This window comes from Ascaphus truei, chromosome 4, assembly GCF_040206685.1.
Source record: "Ascaphus truei isolate aAscTru1 chromosome 4, aAscTru1.hap1, whole genome shotgun sequence".
Taxonomy (NCBI): Eukaryota; Metazoa; Chordata; class Amphibia; order Anura; family Ascaphidae; genus Ascaphus; species Ascaphus truei.
In genome coordinates, this window is record NC_134486.1 from 30,230,000 (window position 1) to 30,250,609 (window position 20,610).

The window sequence follows — 20,610 nt, forward strand, 5'->3', positions numbered from 1 at the left end:
TATTTAATACGGCCACGCTTATAGTCCCAGCGACGGTGCGTCAAAACAAGTTGATTAAATCCGTCCCGTGCGCCTATAGTGGGTGCGACACAGCGACCAAAATCGCTGAAGTCAATGTAAAAATTTTTTTTCCGGCGACCGCCGTGTTATGTCAGCGGCATGCGAGCGGTTCAGCCAATGAGAGTGAATCGCTTATGGCCACGCTGCCGCCCTCCCCCCCGCCCCCCCAGTCGCTGTCTCTTCTCTCCTACACTATAAGTTGAAATCTCTATTGCGACGGATGACGTTGCGTCGCGATAGCCGGGACTATAAGCGCAGCCCAAGTCATGTTTTCTCATACCGATCACTGGTGATTGCTGCTGTCCTTCTCACTGATGCATCCGGCAGCGAAGGCACGCCGCCTGGATGCCACCTTACAAACCCTGTCATGCCATAGTAAAATAAGGGCTGGTGGGGAGACACAACTGATAAATATACATCAATAAACCATAGGAAAACTTTCACTACACAAATCATATTGATTAAGCAATTCTTTGATTGCAATATTAAATTCTGTGTGTGTGTATGTACTGTACATTTATATGTAGCGTGTGTGTGTGTGTGTATATGTGTGTGTGTGTGTGTGTGTTTGTGTGTGTGTATATATATGTGTGTGTGTGTGTGTGTGTGTGTGTGTATATATGTGTATATATATATATATATATGTGTGTGTGTGTGTGTGTGTGTGTGTGTGTGTGTGTGTTTGTGTGTGTGTATATATATATATATGTGTGTGTGTGTGTGTGTGTTTGTGTGTGTATATATATATATATGTGTGTGTGTGTGTGTGTGTGTGTGTGTATATATATATAATATATATATATACATACATACATACACACGCTATATAAATGTACGGTACATACACACACAGAATTTAATATTGCAATCAAAGAATTACTTAATTGATTTGGTTTGTGTAGTGAAAGTTTTCCTATGGTTTATTGATGTATATTTATCAGTTGTGATTATTGAGATATATATTATATTCTTCATTTCTGCCTGGTGCCAAATATGTTGTAAATCCGGCTCGGTGTCAGGGCTCCTCCCCTCGATATCACCCATGGCGTAGCCAGCACGTCACGTAGTCTGGCGCTCCCCGGACGCCACGATGTAGCTACGTCATGTGCTTTAGGCCTCGTTTTCAAGGGGAGATCAGGTTCTGCGCTCCTCCTGGAGGGAGCAGAAGACGAGACGACCCCTCTTCCGATCGCGTAATGGGCGGCGAGCGAGCAGCGGTCACTTGATCTCAATGTGTCGGACGGGCTGCGCCATGATGAACTCAAAGGGATTCATCCTGTAGCTGCCACAGTGGTAGCAAAACGGTGTTGTGGGGCAGAAAAGGGTGAGCAGGGATCCCGCCCCGTAAGTTACTCGATGGTATTGAAGCCTACTAAGTTTGAAGGGCCACATTTACTAAGTGGTGCTAAATTCTGAGGCACTTTATGGCGCATGCAAACGAGGTGGAAAGTTTGTTGTGGAAGTAGCACTGCTTAGTAAACGTGGCGCAAAATTATTTAGTTCTTGTATTACCGTATGACTCATGTTTGCCAAATATGGCTCAAAATAACAATAACGTCCAACTTATCAATATATGAATAGTAATTGCAGCTTTTGGGATATAACTATATATTTTATTTTTGTGAACCCTCCGGGTTGCGAATTTAAAACATCCCATCATTTTGCACCAGTTTAAGTGCCACAAATGGAAGTGTATTTTGTACCCGAGTCTGCTGTAAGTGGCTCGTTTTTAAACCGTTACACCTGTTGTGGTCTTTTCCAGGTCGGAGGCTCAAGATGCATTTCTTTCCATTTGAAGTAGCCCCTCACGGCTCGGCCTTCTACTCCTGGTCGGAAGAACGTCTTCAAAACCAGACAAACAGCACCCAGCCGTACTGTTTCAATGGGGCCCCGGGGAGCACGGTGCTGCAGGGGGTGACGTTTGGTGGGGTCCCCACTGTGCTGGTGTTGGATGTAGCGTGTTTCGTGGTAGGTTATGTTCGTGTTCCTGTCACGGGTAAGCTGGTTCTTCCAGAACCCCCAACATGCAAGAGACCTGCAAATGTTTCCTTTTCAGGTCACACAGAGTGGACCTCGGGTTCAGGCTGGTGTAGCGTCTTCCTGATTCCAGGAAACGTGTGACTCGCCCTGATGGGGATATCCATCTTTAAGACCCAACCTTAAAACACACTTGCTTAAGGAAGCATACGAGTAGCTTATGTCTGATAACTTACACATGATACATAAAGCTTGGCCCTTGCGGACGCACTTACCAGAACGCCCTCCTACTGTCTCTGTACGTTCTTACTACCTACCAATTGGATTGTAAGCTCTTCGGGGCAGTGACTCCTTTTCCTAAATGTCACTTTTATGTCTGAAGCGCTTCTTCCCTTTGTGTTATTTGTATTATTTGCTATTTATAGGATGGTCACGTGCATTACTGCTGTGAAGCGCTCTGTGCATTAGTGGCGCTATATAAATAAAGACATACATACATACACAGAACACAAGAGCAACAGGACTGGCGCTCAGGGAAGTGGTCTAATGGTGATAGAGACAGGATGAACAATAACCCCCAGTGTCTAAACAGGGTATAAATATAAACACACAAGTGACAATAAAAATATATAATAAACCTTAAATACACAATACAGAGTGGTCCCACACAACCTTCATCTACGGACAAGTCTTCTTTATTCCTTGGTGAATCTACCCATACATACATACATACATACATACATACATACATACATACATACATACACACCTACTGTGTGCACATATATGGATGCATATAACCTCCTTCATTAAGAATAAACTCATGTTGTCTACATCGGAATAATGCATCAAAAGTTAAAGCCGCAATCCCTCCTAACTAGCCCCCGACCCTTTGATTTTATTTAACCGGATCGGAAGCGGGGCGTTCCCTGGAGCTGAGCTGTGCTACCTTCCTCCTGATTTTTTTTTTTTTTTGAATGGCAGTCCTACACGGAGCTGCAACCGATGATGTTGCGGCTTCCTATTGGCCGAGATCCGGCAGCCATTTTGTTTCCCCTGAAGGGATATTTACCCTCTAACTTCACCGATTTAAATGTCTCAGAAACTGAGGGGGGGGGGGGGGGTGGGACGGACCCTGAAGCTGGAAATAGTGCGGATCAGCTCTAGGGGACGGCCTGGTTCCCATCCTGCAAGAAATAATAACGGGGGTTACAGAATAAGTAGAGCGTGCGAGGTTTGCGGTTTTTAAGACTTTCAGGGCAAGGACTTGTATCTGCAAAATGCTGTGTGCACATTATAGTAAATAATATTAATACTAAAAGGGTAGTAGTGCCTTTTATACTGTATGCTATGTTTCGGTTATTCTAACGGGTGGAAAAAGCAACTGTAGCTCAAAGGGAATCTCTGCCCCGCAGAGCTGGCAATTAAAGGGGGATTTATATATGAAACGGATTCAGGTTGATCTTTTGGCGGCCGTGTTACCTTAAAGCCATAATGCAGTATTTCTTTAACCTGCTAGGTCAGAGCTTTCCAAACTGTGTGTCGTGCCACGTTAGTGTGTCGGCTGCAGTGTGTAGGTGTGTCGTGCCACGTTAGTGTGTCGGCTGCAGTGTGTCGTGCCACGTTAGTGTGTCGGCTGCAGTGTGTAGGTGTGTCGTGCCACGTTAGTGTGTCGGCTGCAGTGTGTAGGTGTGTCGTGCCACGTTAGTGTGTCGGCTGCAGTGTGTAGGTGTGTCGTGCCACGTTAGTGTGTCGGCTGCAGTGTGTAGGTGTGTCGTGCCACGTTAGTGTGTCGGCTGCAGTGTGTAGGTGTGTCGTGCCACGTTAGTGTGTCGGCTGCAGTGTGTAGGTGTGTCGTGCCATGTTAGTGTGTCGGCTGCAGTGTGTAGGTGTGTCGTGCCACGTTGGTGTGTCGGCTGCAGTGTGTAGGTGTGTCGTGCCATGTTAGTGTGTCGGCTGCAGTGTGTAGGTGTGTCGTGCCATGTTAGTGTGTTGGCTGCAGTGTGTAGGTGTGTCGCGCAGAGAAACCTCTGAGCGTGCGCAAACTGGTGCCCGGGGGGGGGGGGGGTGGGCGCAAGATTATTTTGGGGGGGAGCAGGCGGTCATGGTGCCATCAGGGGGTTTGCCGGGCCGTGCGCCGACAAAACTGGTCACCCCAGGGTGACAGGCGCTGGGGGAAATAAATACAAATCCCCCCACCTGACTGGTTGGCGCGGAACCAATCTCTATCCGAGCTGCACATTGAGGAGGCGCCTTTTCCTGCATGGAGTGAGCAAGGTAAGTACAGCTCCATGCCCCCCCCCATGTCCGATTTTGTCCCCCGTGTGTCCGATCCCCGTTTGTGTGTGTGTGAGAGTGAGATTGAGAGTGTGTGAGAGTGAGATTGAGTGTGTGAGAGTGAGATTGAGAGTGAGATTGAGAGTGTGAGAGTGAGATTGAGAGTGTGAGAGTGAGATTGAGAGTGTGTGAGAGTGAGATTGAGAGTGTGTGAGAGTGTGAGAGTGAGATTGAGAGAGTGTGTGAGAGTGAGATTGAGAGTGTGTGAGTGTGTGAGAGTGAGATTGAGAGTGTGTGAGAGTGAGATTGAGAGTGTGAGAGTGAGATTGAGAGTGTGAGAGTGAGATTGAGAGTGTGAGAGTGAGATTGAGAGTGTGAGAGTGAGATTGAGTGTGTGAGAGTGAGATTGAGTGTGTGAGAGTGAGATTGAGAGTGTGTGAGTGAGATTGAGTGTGTGTGAGTGAGATTGAGTGTGTGAGAGTGAGATTGAGTGTGTGAGAGTGAGATTGAGTGTGTGAGAGTGAGATTGAGAGTGAGATTGAGAGTGAGATTGAGAGTGAGATTGAGAGTGAGATTGAGAGTGAGATTGAGAGTGAGATTGAGAGTGTGAGAGTGAGATTGAGTGTGAGAGCGAGATTGAGTGAGTGAGATTGAGTGTGTGAGAGTGAGATTGAGTGTGTGAGATTGAGAGTGAGAGTGAGATTGAGAGTGAGATTGAGAGTGAGATTGAGAGTGAGAGTGAGATTGAGAGTGAGAGTGAGATTGAGAGTGAGAGTGAGATTGAGAGTGAGAGTGAGATTGAGATTGAGAGTGAGAGTGTGTGAGAGTGAGAGTGTGTGAGAGTGAGAGTGTGTGAGAGTGAGAGTGTGTGAGAGTGAGAGTGTGTGAGAGTGAGAGTGTGTGAGAGTGAGAGTGTGTGAGAGTGAGAGTGTGTGAGAGTGAGAGTGTGTGAGAGTGAGAGTGTGTGAGAGTGAGAGTGTGTGAGAGTGAGATTGAGAGTGTGTGAGAGTGAGATTGAGAGTGGGGGGGGGAGGGAGTGTGTGTGTGGGGGGGGGAGGGAGTGTGTGTGTGTGTGTGGGGGGGAGGGAGGGAGTGTGTGTGTGGGAGTATGAGAGAATACAGACACCAATCCACAGTCAGTCATAGTCACCCACCCACGCACCCCAGTGCCTGTCCCCCACCCCCTCTCTCTGTCATTTATGTATGTGTCCGTATCTCTTATAAGGGGTTAGTAGTTTAACCTCCGGTTTGCTAGTAAAATTGAATTACTGTGTCGCGAAATGATGCATGTCTAAAAAGTGTGTCACCAACATGAAAAGTGTGGAAAGCTCTGTGCCAGACCTTGGGGCGCCACTGTAATGTGATGCATTCTATAGGATAGAAGGCTGTTAATGCATGTAACATATATAAGCCCTACCACTGCAATAATATAGTTACTTCCATAAAGCCAGGGGGCTGGGGGCGCTCAGAGTCACAGAACAGGATCTGCTGTCCTACGCTGGTTACTGACCACTGCCATCATGTCAGATAGTGTTGCCTTTTACCATCCAGTATTTATACAACACAATAAATACAGTTAAAGCCATTATTACCAGTTAGAAATATCAACAATACGGTATTTTTCTGGCCTGGCTGAAATAGTTTGCATTGTTTCAATGTGTATCTCCTTTCCAGTCACTCTCATGTGATAACCGCGGTGGGTTTCCTTGCTCTCTTCCAGTTTCTCCTGTTGGTGTTTTCCATCATACGGAAGAGGTTTTGGGATTATGGCCGGGTGGCTCTGGTGTCAGATGCTGACAGGTACTTTAATAAATCCACAACGTGTGTGTATTATCATGCTATGTTTCTATCTTGATGCTCCTCCATTACAAATTGATCACCCCGGGTTATATTTTTAGAGCCAGCCCCTCTTGTCCCTTATCTCCAAGGACTTGGCTGTCTCTCACCGTTGGACAATTGCGGTAACTTTATCCCAGTTACAAGCCCCGAGCGTGTTAGTGCGGAGCTGGGCAGTCATTACCACTCTCCTCCTATTCTCCTATAGCAGGGTGGCCAGCTCCAGTCCTCAAGCCCCCCCCCCCCCCCAATAGGTCAGGTTTTCAGGGTATCCCTGCTTCAGCACAGGTGATGCAGTCGAAGACTGAGCCACTGATTTAGCCACCTGTGCTGAAGCTGAGATATCCTGAAAACCTGACCTGTCTGTGGCCCTTGGGGACTGGAGCTGAGAGCCCCTGACCTATACACGTTTTGATACACAGGGGCCTTGTAGTATGCCTCTCGTACAAAGCTTTTATTGCACCGCGATTTCCTGCGTGTGATGTCAGCCGACACTTGTGACCTCATCAGCCACATTCCTCACTGTTAAATCATCCGGCAGCTTTTAATTTAAAGCAGCATTACACGCTAATCTGCCCATTATCATTTTTTTTTTGCATCGTTTTCTGTTGATTTCCTAGATTTTTTTTATTACCCTTTCCAATGTTGTATGTTTTTTAATTGATTCTCCGTTTAGGAGATATAAGCGTTTGAAATATTAAGTGTCCGGGAGGGTAAAATGGAGCTCTTCCCATAGCACAGTGTAGTTTAAAGGTTACCAGGGCAACCTCAGAAGCTAACAATTAGGAAACCATATTTTTAACACGCGCAAGAAAAAAATACATATAATGTTGGTATCTTTGCAAGATATTAACATGGTTAGTGTGAAGCAGGGGAGCCTGGTTCAATTCCCCGCGTCGGCTCCTTGTGACCTTGGGCAAGTCACTTTATCTCCCTGTGCCTCTCAGTCGCCAAAACTAAATTGTGAGCTCTGCGGGGCAGAGACTTGTGTCTGCAAAAATTCTATGTACCGCGCTGCACACACTGTCAGCGCTATACAAGGAAACAATATTATTATTATACTGGGTATGAGTTAAACTCGTGCAGGCTTCTGGAGGGAAGGGGGGATTGCTGGTTTAACAAGTATCCAATATGCATGTACAATATCTTGGGGGCCTTTCCCACTGGGCAGCCAGTGTTAATGATCTTCATATGAGTTCTCACGCGTTCCACGTCCTCTCTTTCAGCGCACCACGGGCAAAGTACCGCAGATTATCATCGTGCTCCTTAGCCAACGAGGAACTGGAAAGGGACAGCGTATGTATTTCTATTCAACTGCTGATCTCATTTTGGAGACTTTTAATCAAGTTGCAAACCTTGATTTGGATAATTTGTGTGTATGTATGTATGTATATATGTATGTATGTATGTATGTATGTATTTATGTATGTATATGTATATGTATATGGTTAAGTTATGGTGGGTAAAAAAAGTGACAAAAACCCTCCACAGCAAAGCATATAGCAAATGGAAATATTCCTGTATGCTCATTTTCATGTCTTAGACAGGTCTGCAACCCCGCCGATCACCATTATCACCCAGCACACAGCGCTTCCACTGCAGCAAGGGATTCTGGGAAATTACATGCAAATGAGTACACAGTGCCACCTTTTGCTTCAAAACCATTCAACATGGTTCCCCTATAGGCTTAAGCTTGCTACATGGTCACAGCTTTGAGCACAGCCAGGGTTAAGACATGCAAATGAGCATACAGTAATATTTCCATTTGCTATATGTATATATATATATATATATATATATATATATATATATATATATATATATATATGTGTATGTATGTAGAGAGACACTTCCTACTTGCTCCGGTACACGGAGGAAAATTGCAGTGTTGCTGTATTCCCTTCACATCGGACGGTTATACTGGAGCGGCTGTTATCTTGCATCCTGGCTGGCGATTGAGTATTACTCATGAATGCTTTTATTCCCGTTATGTTTGTGAGTGTGCATTTTTAAATACCAAACTCCATATAAATTTTGTTAACTTTATTGCGCTATGAGTGCGTTTGTTTTTATTTATATATATATATATATATCACACAGATATATCCTCCTCCCTCCCTTTTACTGGCGCACACGCCACCCGCACGGCCTGTTTTTACTCGCACACCGCCCACGCGCCTCCTTGCCCCGCCCCTCCTGTTTTTACTGGCGCACACGCCACCCCCTGTTCTTACTCACAACATCCTCCCTCCCACCCAAGGCGACCGATACAGAAAGTTGTGGGTGATTTCCGGCTGGGACTAAGTTGCGGGTCCCCTCCGCTGACGGATAGGTCCCTGAGAAGGAAATGGCAGGGAACTCTTTAGAGATGCCCGCCGAAACCCAGCTGAAAAATACAATATACAATTCACAATACAGATATCCTATGCTGTCATATTTTTGAGTTGGTATGAATTGATACATTAAAAAAAAAAATCATTCTCCTTTCACCTTTTACATGCAAGCGGAGACCTATTGACCAGTACGTGTTAACTTTATTATTATTTTTGCATGCTATATTGTTCGTTTCTGTCTTATGACCATTGTACTAAATTGCAGACTTTGTCTGCATCGTCTAGAGCAGGAGTGGCCAACGCCTGTCAGGTGTTAAGGATATTCCTGCTTCAGCACAAGCGGCTGTCAACGACTGCCGTGCTGAAGCAGAGATATCCCTAAAACCTGACCTGTAGGTGACCCTTGAGGACTGGAGTTGGCCACTCCTAGTCCAAAGTGATTAGAATATATATATATATATATATATATATATATATATATATATATATATATAAAATAATATAATATAAGTTGTATTGTTACTTTATGTTGTGTACATGGGTATCATGTGTTTTTCAGGGTTTTTGCTCCTGGATGATATCTATCTTCCAAATGCAGTAAGTTCATTTTGTAAATCTATTCACCAAAACACCATTGAGGACTGGGGTTAATACATATTTAGTATACCTGGCCCCATGGCCCGCTAGCATTAATATCCGCAATGTGTGGCTGTCCCCTGTGAGAGTGCTGGAGTTGGCTCTTTTGTGGATCCCTGCTGCTCCTTTACCCTGCTCCCCTCTCTCTGTGCTGCTGCTCCTTTACCTTGCTCCCCTCTCTCTGTGCTGCTCCTTTACCCTGCTCCCCTCTTTCTGTGCTGCTCCTTTACCCTGCTCCCCTCTCTTGCAGTGATGAGGAGATCCATGAGCGATGTGGGGAAGACGCCACTCACTATCTCTCCTTCCAGCGTCACATCATCTGCCTGCTCATCGTGGTCAGCATCCTCTCCGTGGCCATCATCCTGCCGGTAAATCTCTCTGGGAATCTCTTGGGTAAGTGCTGCTGGATTATACCCCGCGCACGCCTGCCGCCCCCTGCAGAGCATTGCACGCGCGTCACAGTGTGACTGTTTGCTTTGTGAAATCCAACTTCTAAATGATAGATAACTGTAACATAAAACTAATTCTGACTGTTCATCCAGCAGAGGTAAGAAAGCAATGTATAGATTGTGTGTGTGTGTGTGTGTGTGTGTGTGTGTGTGTGTGTGTGTGTGTGTGTGTGTGTGTGTGTGTGTGTGTGTGTGTGTGTGTGTGTGTGTGTGTGTGTGTGTGTGTGTGTGTGTGTGTGCGTGTGTGCTTTCATACTTCTTCCCTGGGTTCCAGGGAGGTACACGCTGCTTCATCACCTTCCCTTGCCCTTCCCCAGCTACGGATAGCTATATAGAATGGTGCTAGTAAAATAGTGATTAAACTAAGAACAAGTGTAAGTTAATAAAGGTGATTATTGTGAATACAAATAGTGAATATGATACAGCTATCTTAGTGTATGCTAGCACCATTCTATATAGCTATCCGTAGTGCATACATAGGGACTGTTTTGTAGTATCCCTAGGATCCCAATAGAGATGTAATTTTTGGATAAGGCGACATACTTACCATTTAATAGAGCGCACCTTATGATTTATGTTTTTAATCATTATTACCTTTATGATTTATTTTTGTAAATAAGGTTTCTCTAATCCAGTGGAGGTGGGTAACACCACCTCTTTCCAGTAAACACGTATTGATCTAGGAGGAGTGCGTGGTTTTAAGGGGATCTTTTCTTTCCTTTTCCATATATGCTTATCCCCGCATGCACCCCCAGGGGTACTGTAGCTGATGCAGTAGCCAATTTCTGTATATCTTAACATATACTGGTTACCTGAAATATATGTTACATAGAATACATTGCATGGGTTTAGCTACATTTAGCTGGGGCTTTTCCTATACATTAACCCTGGGGTGCGCAATCTTTTCCCCTGCGCCCCCTGCCAGCTTGCCCCCTCCTTACGCACCCACTCCTTACCTTGGCTCCGGAGTTCTGACGGCGCAACGTCACGTTACCATGGCAACGCGGCGTCCTTTGACGCCGTGCTGCCATTGTGACACGTCTCTAGAAGCCTCCTGAGCCAAGGTAAGGGAAGTTACAGAGGCCTTCAACGCTCCCCCGGCATTTAATTTAAATGCTTTCGGGGCCTCTGTAACCGCCGCGCCCCCCAGTTTGCGCACCCCTGCATTAACCCTGCTTATTTACCCCTTCAGTGGACAATAGTAATCCCACTAGCAGGGTTGCATATATACAGTATATATAAATAGATATATGGCCCCTTAAGTCAGAGTACTTGTCAGAAGCCCCTTTTGCAGCAATTACTATCGGTCCTTTTGGATCTGTCTGTACCAGCTTTGCACAGTAGGAAGGTGACATTCCTCATGGGAAAATGGACCCAGCTCTGATAAGTTTGTTGGGGATCGGCGGTGGTCGGCAATCTTCATGTCTCGCCATAAATGTTCGATTTGGATTCAAGTCAGGACTTTCGGCCCTGAGAGCAAGAATAAAATGTATTACCGCACACCGCCTGTATATCCTCCGCTCTCCCGGACTTAACTGTGAGAGAGGCACAATAACAACGCACGACATCCCATAGGATGGGGTTCTCAGCCCCAGTCCTCGGGACCCCCTAACAGGTCAGGTTTAAGGGTTATATCCATATTAACGAAATAATCAGCACGCTACAATGATGTTACTTTCTTCTAGCGGGAGATGTTAATTGCATGAGTAGAGATCTCAGCAGTCCCCAGCGCGTTAACGCAGCTCTATCCCGGTAATAAGCATCAAAATGGTTTTAGAGAGCGATAAGCTAGATCAGAGGTGGCCAACTCCAATCCTCAATAGCCACCAACAGGTCAGGTTTTCAGGATATTGACTCTGGGTTGGTCGGCTTGTCGTTTTGTGGGGCTCGGTGCAAGGGTTTTCGCGGGGGGGGGGGGGGGGGCTCTTACCTGATCCGGCGCGGCATCTCCTCAAATGTTGTGACGTCATAGCCATTGTCGTGGCAAAGTAGGGGGCCGTGTGATGTCACGTTGTCATGGCAACGTGATGCCATTTGATGCCGCGGTGATAAACGATGGGACGCTGTAAGGGGAGATGCAGCTGGACCAAGTCAGAGATACTTACAGAGGCCCCACGCCCCCCCACCGATAATCAGTTTAACTGTTGTGGGGAAGAGCGCGAGGCCCATCAAGCCGGCCCTGGATAAATAATTGAAGCCACCTGTGCTGAAGCAGGGATATCCTGAAAACTTGACCCTTGAGAACTGGTGTTGCCCACCCCTGCCGTATGGGGGGAAAAAACGCATCAATTCCAAAGTTCCTGCCGTGACGTGGAGTTAAGAGAATGCTGGAAAATATTTGTACATCAATATTTCTCCACAGCAACATTCTGATCCAGCAGGTAAAGGGTTACAGTGAGGGTGACCAGACGCCTCGGTTTAGCCGGGACACTCACGAATTTTCATTAAATGTCCCGGCGTCCCTGACCATTTTTTTATCCTCAAAATTGTTCAAATGTCACCATTGTTTTTGTTTTAGCTTTACCCTGTTTGGACTCACTTAAACCTCTTAGAACCATAAAAGTAGTCACCGCGTATGCTGGTAAACTAATTAAAGGAGCAATTAAAGAGTGTGTTTTTTGTTGTTGTTGTTTTTTTTATAACATTTATTTTTGTTACGCAAGGATTGAAGCGGGGGGTCTCGGGGGGGGGGGGGCTGATTAAATTCAGCTCCGGGGACCCCCTGCTTTCGGATATGCCGCGGTATGTGGTGCCAGTAGCTCCGGCTGGGCTTTAAAGTTTAAAGCTCCCAAGTCACTTGGGCCAATAGGAAGTCAGAACTGATGTCACGTCTTCCTATTGGCCCGAAGCAGGAATTAATCAGCCCCCTGCCTCAACCCTGTGTAACAAATGTATAAAAAATATATATATAGAGTTGTGCTACAATCTCTCACATTTCCACACCCACCCACACCATTTATATCCACTCCCACTCCACACACACCTTTGGTATAGCACTGTATATACTGTGGGCTCTCCATTCATTTATTTTCACACAGATACACACACACACACTCTTACATCACTTGCTTTCAGGAACCTTTTGACACCTCTAGCCATAAAACACATCCACACCGGGGGAAGGACCAGCACAGATAACATTCCAAGAGACACTGTTTTCAAGTATACCTTTTGCTTCATTCATTGTAACATCGCCGGAAGAAGAGATCAGTGTATCTCGAAAGCTCGCACAAATAAAAGCATTTCGTTAGCCACAGAACGGTATCATCTATTTATTTTTTGATTATTGAAGCTCGGCTAACACGGTACTGATACCTCTACATGTATGTGTGTGTGTGTGTATATATATGTGTGTGTGTGTGTGTGTGTGTGTGTGTGTGTGTGTGTGTGTGTGTGTGTGTGTTTTTTTTTTTTTTAATCGCTTGAATTGCTCCTTTAAACGACTTAATATAAACCAAACCGTCATTTGACTACACTCGAGAGATTGTGTTATGTTAGGAAACTGAAATGATTTTAAAAATACCGCATAAATGTGGGCGCTATTGGACAAATACCACCATCATATTTATTTTTAAGTGGTGCCATTTGTTTTATCAAATAATGTTTTATTGTGTCATGGTCTCTACTTTAGAAAATCTGGTCCCCCTGACCCGGTGCGAGAGCGTTCGCTCATGTGGGACATGTGTCTTTTTCTCAACCTCATCAACGATGCGTCTCTGCAGCTCTCCTGTGGCGCCCGCACTGATGTCTTTTCCTTTGTGTTTTTAAGACAAGGACCCCCTCAGTTTTGGGAGGACGACCATTGCGAATCTCCAGTATCAGTAAGTACTGCGGGGGTCACCTGTTGGATAGCCGCCACGTTGTGTGCGTTTTACTACACCACAAAAGTAAATGGCGCAGATCGCAGTCGGGAGGAAAGGTATTTCTCAGGGAGGGGGCTAAGTGCTTTGGGGACAGTAGTGACATTGTCTCATTTCTAGAATTTCTTAGTTAAAGAGACAATCCAAGCGCTTTTTTTTTTTTTTTTTTTAAATACATTTATTTTTTTTACACAGGTTTGAAGCAATAAAATGCAGTACCTCTATCAGGCCGGCCATAGTGCTTGCGGCGCGAACAAAATGCAGTAGCTCTATCAGGCTGGCCATAGTACGTGCGGCGCGAACAAAATGCAGTACCTCTATCAGGCCGGCCATAGTACGTGCGGCGCGAACAAAATGCAGTACCTCTATCAGGCCGGCCATAGTGCGTGCGACTGCACGGCAGAATTTTTAAGAGACAAATCATTTTGTTTTTTTTCACGCAACAGCCGCGTCACGTGAGCGGTTCAGCCAATGAGGGCGAACCAACGTGGTGATGTCACGGCCTCGCTTCACCATCCCCATCAGAGTCCAGGAATTGCTAGGGGGACAGGCGCACGCTACTCCTTGCGCTCCGTCGTGCTCGCCTGCACTATAATCGCGGCCTTGGACACATCCAGAAACCTGCTTTTCCCCACTATCTCTAGGTATACAATGCTTCCACTGCAGCCAGGGATTCTGGGTAATGACATTTAAATGACCCCTTGCAATGTGTCACTTTTTGCTTCTTATCCAGTTTAACATGGATCCCAGTAAGCATTGTATTTACTTATTTTTATTTATAAAATGTGTTACCAGGAAGTAATACATTGAGAGTTACCTCTCGTTTTCAAGTATGTCCTGGGCACAGAGTCATGATGACAATACACGGTTACATTAAGTGAGCAACGTTTATATACTTAATTTGCAGGCATTTCATGGACCGTTAGAGATATGATTATGGGCGTATGTAACCGGTACAGACAAGATGAATATGCGAGACAGCTGCATTCTAAGAGATAATGGGGAAGGGCAGAGCTGCAGTGGAATTATTGTTTGCCAAGAGATAATGGGGCAGGGCAGGTTGCAGACCTGGCTGAGACATGTGACTGTGCTCACAGGTGATAATTTATTTGCTGTGTGGTGAAAGGCTTTGGTCACTTTTTTGTGACAACTTATTTAGTGTGTAATGTATCCCACACACCTCCGTGTCATTTTAACTACAACATACCATTGCACGGTTGTAAACTCTATATGTTTTGTTGCAGAAACAGCCTTCTGTGGGTTCACACGGTGTTTGCTGTTATTTATCTGATCCTCACCATCGTGTTCATGAGACATCACACCTCTGCCATTAAGTATAAAGATGAAAATACAGTAGGTACAGACGTGTTCGGGGATATGAGCTGCGTGTGTGTGGAAGTGGATACGGGGCAGCGATCACGTGCATCTCTGGGCCATGATTACAATGAGGCGCAGGAGCGTCTGAGATTGGAATGATCTGGCAGATACTGCTCTGTAAGATGCAGATGTTTAAAAAGCTTTCGGACACTTTAGTTACATAGTAGATGAGGTTGAAAAAAAGACATGCATCCATCAAGTTCAACCTATGCTAAATTTAGACAACAGATACTTTATCCGATATCTATACTTACTTATTGATCCAGAGGAAGGCAAACAAAACCCCCAGAGTCATATTCAATGATATCTCATAAGGGGAAAAATAAATTCCTTCCTGACTCCAAGAATTGGCAATCGGATTAATCCCTGGATCAACATCATTTCCATGTTTACTTATTTGGTATATCCCTGTATACCTTTCCTTTCTAAAAAGATGTCCAACCTTTTTTTGAACAAATCTATTGCATCTGCCATCGCAGTCTCCATGAGTAATGAATTCCACATTTTAACTGCCCTTACTGTAACGAACCCTTTCCTTTGTTGCTGGTGAAATCTCCTTGTCTTCCAACCTTAATGGATGGCCCGAGTCCTTTGTACTGCCCGTGGGATGAATAGTTCTTTTGAAAACTCCTTGTATTGTCCCCGAATATATTTGTATATAGTTATCATATCCCCTCTTAGACGCCTCTTTTCTAATGTAAATAAATCTAATTTAGCTAGCCTCTGCTCATAAATTAGATTGTCCATCCCCTTTATTAATTTGGTGGCTCTTCTCTAGTTCCATAATGTATTTTCTAAGGAGTTTTGCCCAAAATTGTACTCCATATTCAAGGTGTGGTCTTACTAGTGCTTTATAAAGGGGGATAATTATGTTTACTTCCCTTCCATCCATTGCCCGTTTAATGCAAGATAAGATCTTGTTTGCCTTTGCAGCTACTGAATGGCTTTGGGCACTATTGCTAAGCCTGCTGTCTACAAGCACTCCTAAATCCGTCTCCATCAAGGATTCTCCTAATTTATCCCCATTTTATTTGTACGTCGCCTGTTTATTCTTGCTTCCCAAATGCATAACCTTACATTTACGTGTATTAAACCTCATCTGCCATTTACCTGGCCAAGTCTCCAGTCTCTCCAAGTCCTTCTGGAGAGAAATTACATCCTGCTCTGATTCTATTACCTTACACAATTTAGTATCATCAGCAAAGATGGAGACTTTGCTCTCGATGCCAACCTCAAGGTCATTAATAAACTAGTTAAAAAGCAATAATATGTACAATATATCACTGAAGGTTAGTGGTGCACTCATCAAAAATAAGATTTAATACATTCCTTAATATGCAATTTATTTCATAGACACTTTTGCTACAGTTGACTGTGTGCTGTCTGTCGCACTGGTGTTCTGGGTGATATACTGTATCAATATAAAATATATATCATTTTTTTTAATGTGAGCAGCTTTTTCAAAGTGTGCATGTATGTATATATATATTATAACACACACACACACACACACACACACACACACACACACACACACACACACACACACACACACACACACACACACACACACACATATATAATTATACCTTCTTGAAAGCATGGCACTCCAAGTGACACGATCCCCTGGTTTCTGAGATATTTAATTTTGACATTCCCTACTGGAATTCTTGTCCAAAGGAACAACCTGGGTACTGGGGTCGGCCTCACTGTAGCCCCCAATAGAAAGTCTTGACATCATTGTGATGACGTTGCGACTCTCTATTGGCGGCCGGAGCCTTGACCCTCCATCCATGTTGTGTCCACCAAACACCTCGTTGCTCCCGGGGTCCAGGTAAAAGGTAGAGAGAAACGTTCCATAACCCACGAGCCGTACGGACCGCGGCTTTCAGCTATTACTCCGTGTGCGTGTGCGTGCGTGCGTGTGTGTGCTTATTACTCTCACTGCACACATTCTTCTTCTCATGCAGGTGAAGCAAACACTGTTTATCACTGGGCTGCCCCGCCACTCAGACAAGGAGACCATCATCCTCCACTTCAGGTACATGGCCTGGCTAAGAAGTAAGGTTTCTTGGTGTAGCCTGTATGTCCCAGGCACAGCTCGATGTATTTATTGAACAGGCATTTTAGGCCCCAGTTTGTTTCCGGCTCTGCATATGAGTACGGTCTGCAAATGGAGAAAAAGACGTGCAAGTTTCTAGGACTAGTAAGGTCCTTTCTTCAGGCAGATTTTTGCAAAGGACTTTTAGTAGTCCTGAACTGCACAATGAAATGATACAAAACAAATGCTTTATAAATATATTAACATCATGTACTTATTGGATGTAGCCAGACTTACTGATTTTCGGTACCGCAAAAACCAACGGCTAAATCCCTGACATTCCCCCACCCGTTTGTGTAGCGGCAGCAACAACAGTGCCACGATCACAAAAAATTAGTTTAGTGGCACCTGCAGTAATGATAGGCGTCGCTAGGGTGTGTCTTTAATCTAAATGCAATCTAACCATCCCTTATTCCTGTTCATTTCATATAATAGTGTATGATATGCCGTTTATTTCATATAATAGTGCATGATATCCCATTCATTTCATATAATACTGTATGATATCCCATTCATTTCATATAATACTGTATGATATGCTGTTTATTTCATATAATAGTGCATGATATCCCATTCATTTCATATAATACTGTATGATATCCCATTCATTTCATATAATACTGTATGATATGCCGTTTATTTCATATAATAGTGCATGATATCCCATTCATTTCATATAATACTGTATGATATCCCATTCATTTCATATAATACTGTACGATATCCCATTCATTTCATATAATACTGTACGATATCCCATTCATTTCATATAATACTGTACGATATCCCATTCATTTCATATAATACTGTACGATATCCAATTCATTTCATATAATACTGTACGATATCCCATTCATTTCATATAATACTGTACGATATCCCATTCATTTCATATAATACTGTACGATATCCCATTCATTTCATATAATACTGTACGATATCCCATTCATTTCATATAATACTGTACGATATCCCATTCATTTCAATGTAACACACCTCTTTTTTTCCCATTAAAAATACTCATTTGTCATCGGAAGGTTTTTTTTTTGTTTGTTTTTAAAGTATGACTTTTTTTATGCTACCCACATGTCCCGTGATGGACAGATCTGCTCCCGAATCCATCATGTGTGTCTTTACTTTGCTGATCCCTGGCTGAGAGTTTCTGAAGATGTGCTGGAGGTAGAGTTTAAAGCGACATAATCTCGTGCTTTCTCTTCTCCTGCAGCGAAGCTTACCCTGCGTGCAAAGTGCTAGAGGTGCACCTGTGCTACGATGTAGCTGCGCTGACCCGGCTCTCCAAAGAGAGGTACTGTGCTCCCGTGAGAAATGCGCCATGCACAATGTTTCCAGAGAGATGAGGGAGCGGGGGACGTCCAATACGTTATGCCAAAAAGTGTCAAAGCAAAACCAGTGGGGTAGTATGCAGGTGCTGGTGTTAAGAAAGTGACTGATACAACTAGTTATTCTGTGAGAGGGAAAATCGGGCAATTCACAATCTGTGGCTTTTCCACCGGATTCCTTGATGTGTGGGTTATCTCAAAGAAAGAACAGAGAAAACCATAGCGCAGAAGTTTCTGCAACTCCTTATAGTAAAATAATGCCCGAGTCTCCCAAGTGAACCCTTACAATAGTGCCACAAAGGAAGGCGTTTTAGACACCCGGTATAAAACAAGTCTCGCTGCCAAGCGGCAATCTCGCCGCTCCCGTGACGCTGCTCTGAATACCTATGTAGTGCCGGCTGGTGTAACCTCTGGCACGCCCAACTGCTGTCCCTTAGGTACAGCAACACAATCGGCACAGTCCTTTTGCTGTGTCTCGGCTCTCCAGGTATAAAACCTTCTCTATATACAATAGGGTGGTCTGTATTATAACAGCAGTTTACTTCTTGGGTAGCTCGCTCGCTTGCCCCTAAAATGAACGGCAGAAAAGTATAAAAGCAAATGGCCTCTGCCCACTTCTGCAAGCCCAGCACTCTGTATAAAGGCGCCCAAATGAACTTCTTGCTATGAAAACGATGGTTAGTGAGGTCTTTTTTTGAATACGGGTCTTGACTCATCAATGCATTTGTGTGTGGCATGGGTGTATGACTGAGAGTTACCGGACATGCGTGTTACTATGAATAGATAGAAAGGAAAGAGGAGCTTCGTATAGTTCTCGTAGGAGCAACAGAACCCAGGAGTGCGGCCAACACCCAACTATAATCACGTGAAAAAGTGTCCAGGTCCCCTTAGACAGAGTTAATATGTACGTAAGAGCCAAACATATCCCATAATGCTTTACTTCCGAATCTTGTGCTTGTATCTGTGAACAATCAGAGAGTACAGAGCGCGTTTCACGTCCATCACTTGATGATGGGTCCAGGGATGAACCTAAAACGCTGAGTTATTACTTGCACTACAGCCTCTTTGGGATGGGGACCTCACTTAATGTGACTATGTATTTGTAACCATGTGTTTGTCATCATAACTCTGTGCCCAGGACATACTTGTGAACGAGCGGTAACTCTCAGTGTATTACTCCCTGGTAACACATTTTCTAAATAAATAAATTCATTCTCATATTTACAATATTTTGCGGCTGTTTGGTGTCTTACACAAAGTGTGTCGGATGCGTTGCATCTGTGGCGGGCATTATATACATAAAACCGTACGTACTTTACCAATCTCTGACAATTCAGTGCAGGCACAAGTTCATTATTTACTGTATGTATTTATTTAAAGAATCTGTTTTTTTTTTTTAAGTTAAATATTTGAAAAAAAGTAAGGCTTGTTTATTTTATAAAATAAAGCACCATAAGGCTACTGGAGTAAGTTAACACAGAGGTGCGCAAACTGGGGGGCGCGAGATTTTCAGAGCGGGGGAGGGTGCGGCAGTTGCAGAGGTCCTGCGCTCTCCCCCAAGGCATTTAAATTAAATGCTGGGGGACCGCGTGAGGCCTCTGTAACTAACTTATCTTGGCTTCCAGCGACGCGTCGTCACTTGACCCCGCAGCGTTGTTTGATGCCGGAGCCGAGCGGGGGATGGGGCGCGGCGCGCGAGCAGGGGGAAAAGATTGGCACCCCTGCATTAACAAATCCGCTTTGCAAGTTGTACCGGGATTGCTGCTTCCGTATACAGAAAATAAATATAAATGTAAAGAAATGAAAACAAAGTATTGACTCCTTGCTCCAGTCCGGATGGGTGGCGTTCTGTGTTTGTACTTCGTTTCATTAAAGGGCGATACATTCATTTAATAATACATTCAGTAAAGCCACGTAGAAAGTGTTAAAGCTGCAATACTGTATGTGCTGTAAGTGTTTTTTTCCCCCCTGTGGTGTATGGAAATGTTTGCAAATGAGGAATTGATGGCTAATTACTTCTTCACATGCTATTCACTGAACTCTGATACATGGCGATATCAGGCAACTAAGTGGGCCGCTAGTTCAGATCCATTAATTTAGCACAACAGAATGATGTGAGCTCAGAGCTACCCCTCCACCAGAATGCATCTGCAACGCAACAGTATATCACTTTCAATGCCTTTTATAGAGTATGCTGAAAGGGAATTAGAAATACATTTATAGAAAACAAATGCAGAAAACCCTCCACTCCTCCCACATTGCTTGCAATTTATCCGTGAGATTTCACGTTTTGATCCCAAGTCTTTTAACAAAGTAATTTGGTTGGATCTATTGATAAAAAAAAAAAGATTTAGACCTGCTAAC

At 44.3% G+C, this 20,610-nt stretch overlaps 1 protein-coding gene across 4 annotated transcripts in view; it reads left to right on the forward strand.

Annotated features, from left to right (window-relative positions):
• The window catches only part of TMEM63A (transmembrane protein 63A), a 68,422-nt gene that overhangs the window by 23,098 nt on the left and 24,714 nt on the right, over positions 1-20,610 (forward strand). For all 4 annotated transcript variants that reach the window (XM_075595495.1, XM_075595493.1, XM_075595496.1 and 1 more), the window contains 9 exons: positions 1,823-2,028; positions 6,035-6,114; positions 7,377-7,446; positions 9,043-9,080; positions 9,370-9,512; positions 13,338-13,389; positions 14,673-14,781; positions 16,776-16,846; positions 18,132-18,212. In XM_075595495.1, the coding sequence (XP_075451610.1) occupies positions 1,837-2,028; positions 6,035-6,114; positions 7,377-7,446; positions 9,043-9,080; positions 9,370-9,512; positions 13,338-13,389; positions 14,673-14,781; positions 16,776-16,846; positions 18,132-18,212 (836 nt within the window). In that variant the 5' untranslated portion in view covers positions 1,823-1,836. The remainder of the gene's footprint in view (positions 1-1,822; positions 2,029-6,034; positions 6,115-7,376; positions 7,447-9,042; positions 9,081-9,369; positions 9,513-13,337; positions 13,390-14,672; positions 14,782-16,775; positions 16,847-18,131; positions 18,213-20,610) is intronic.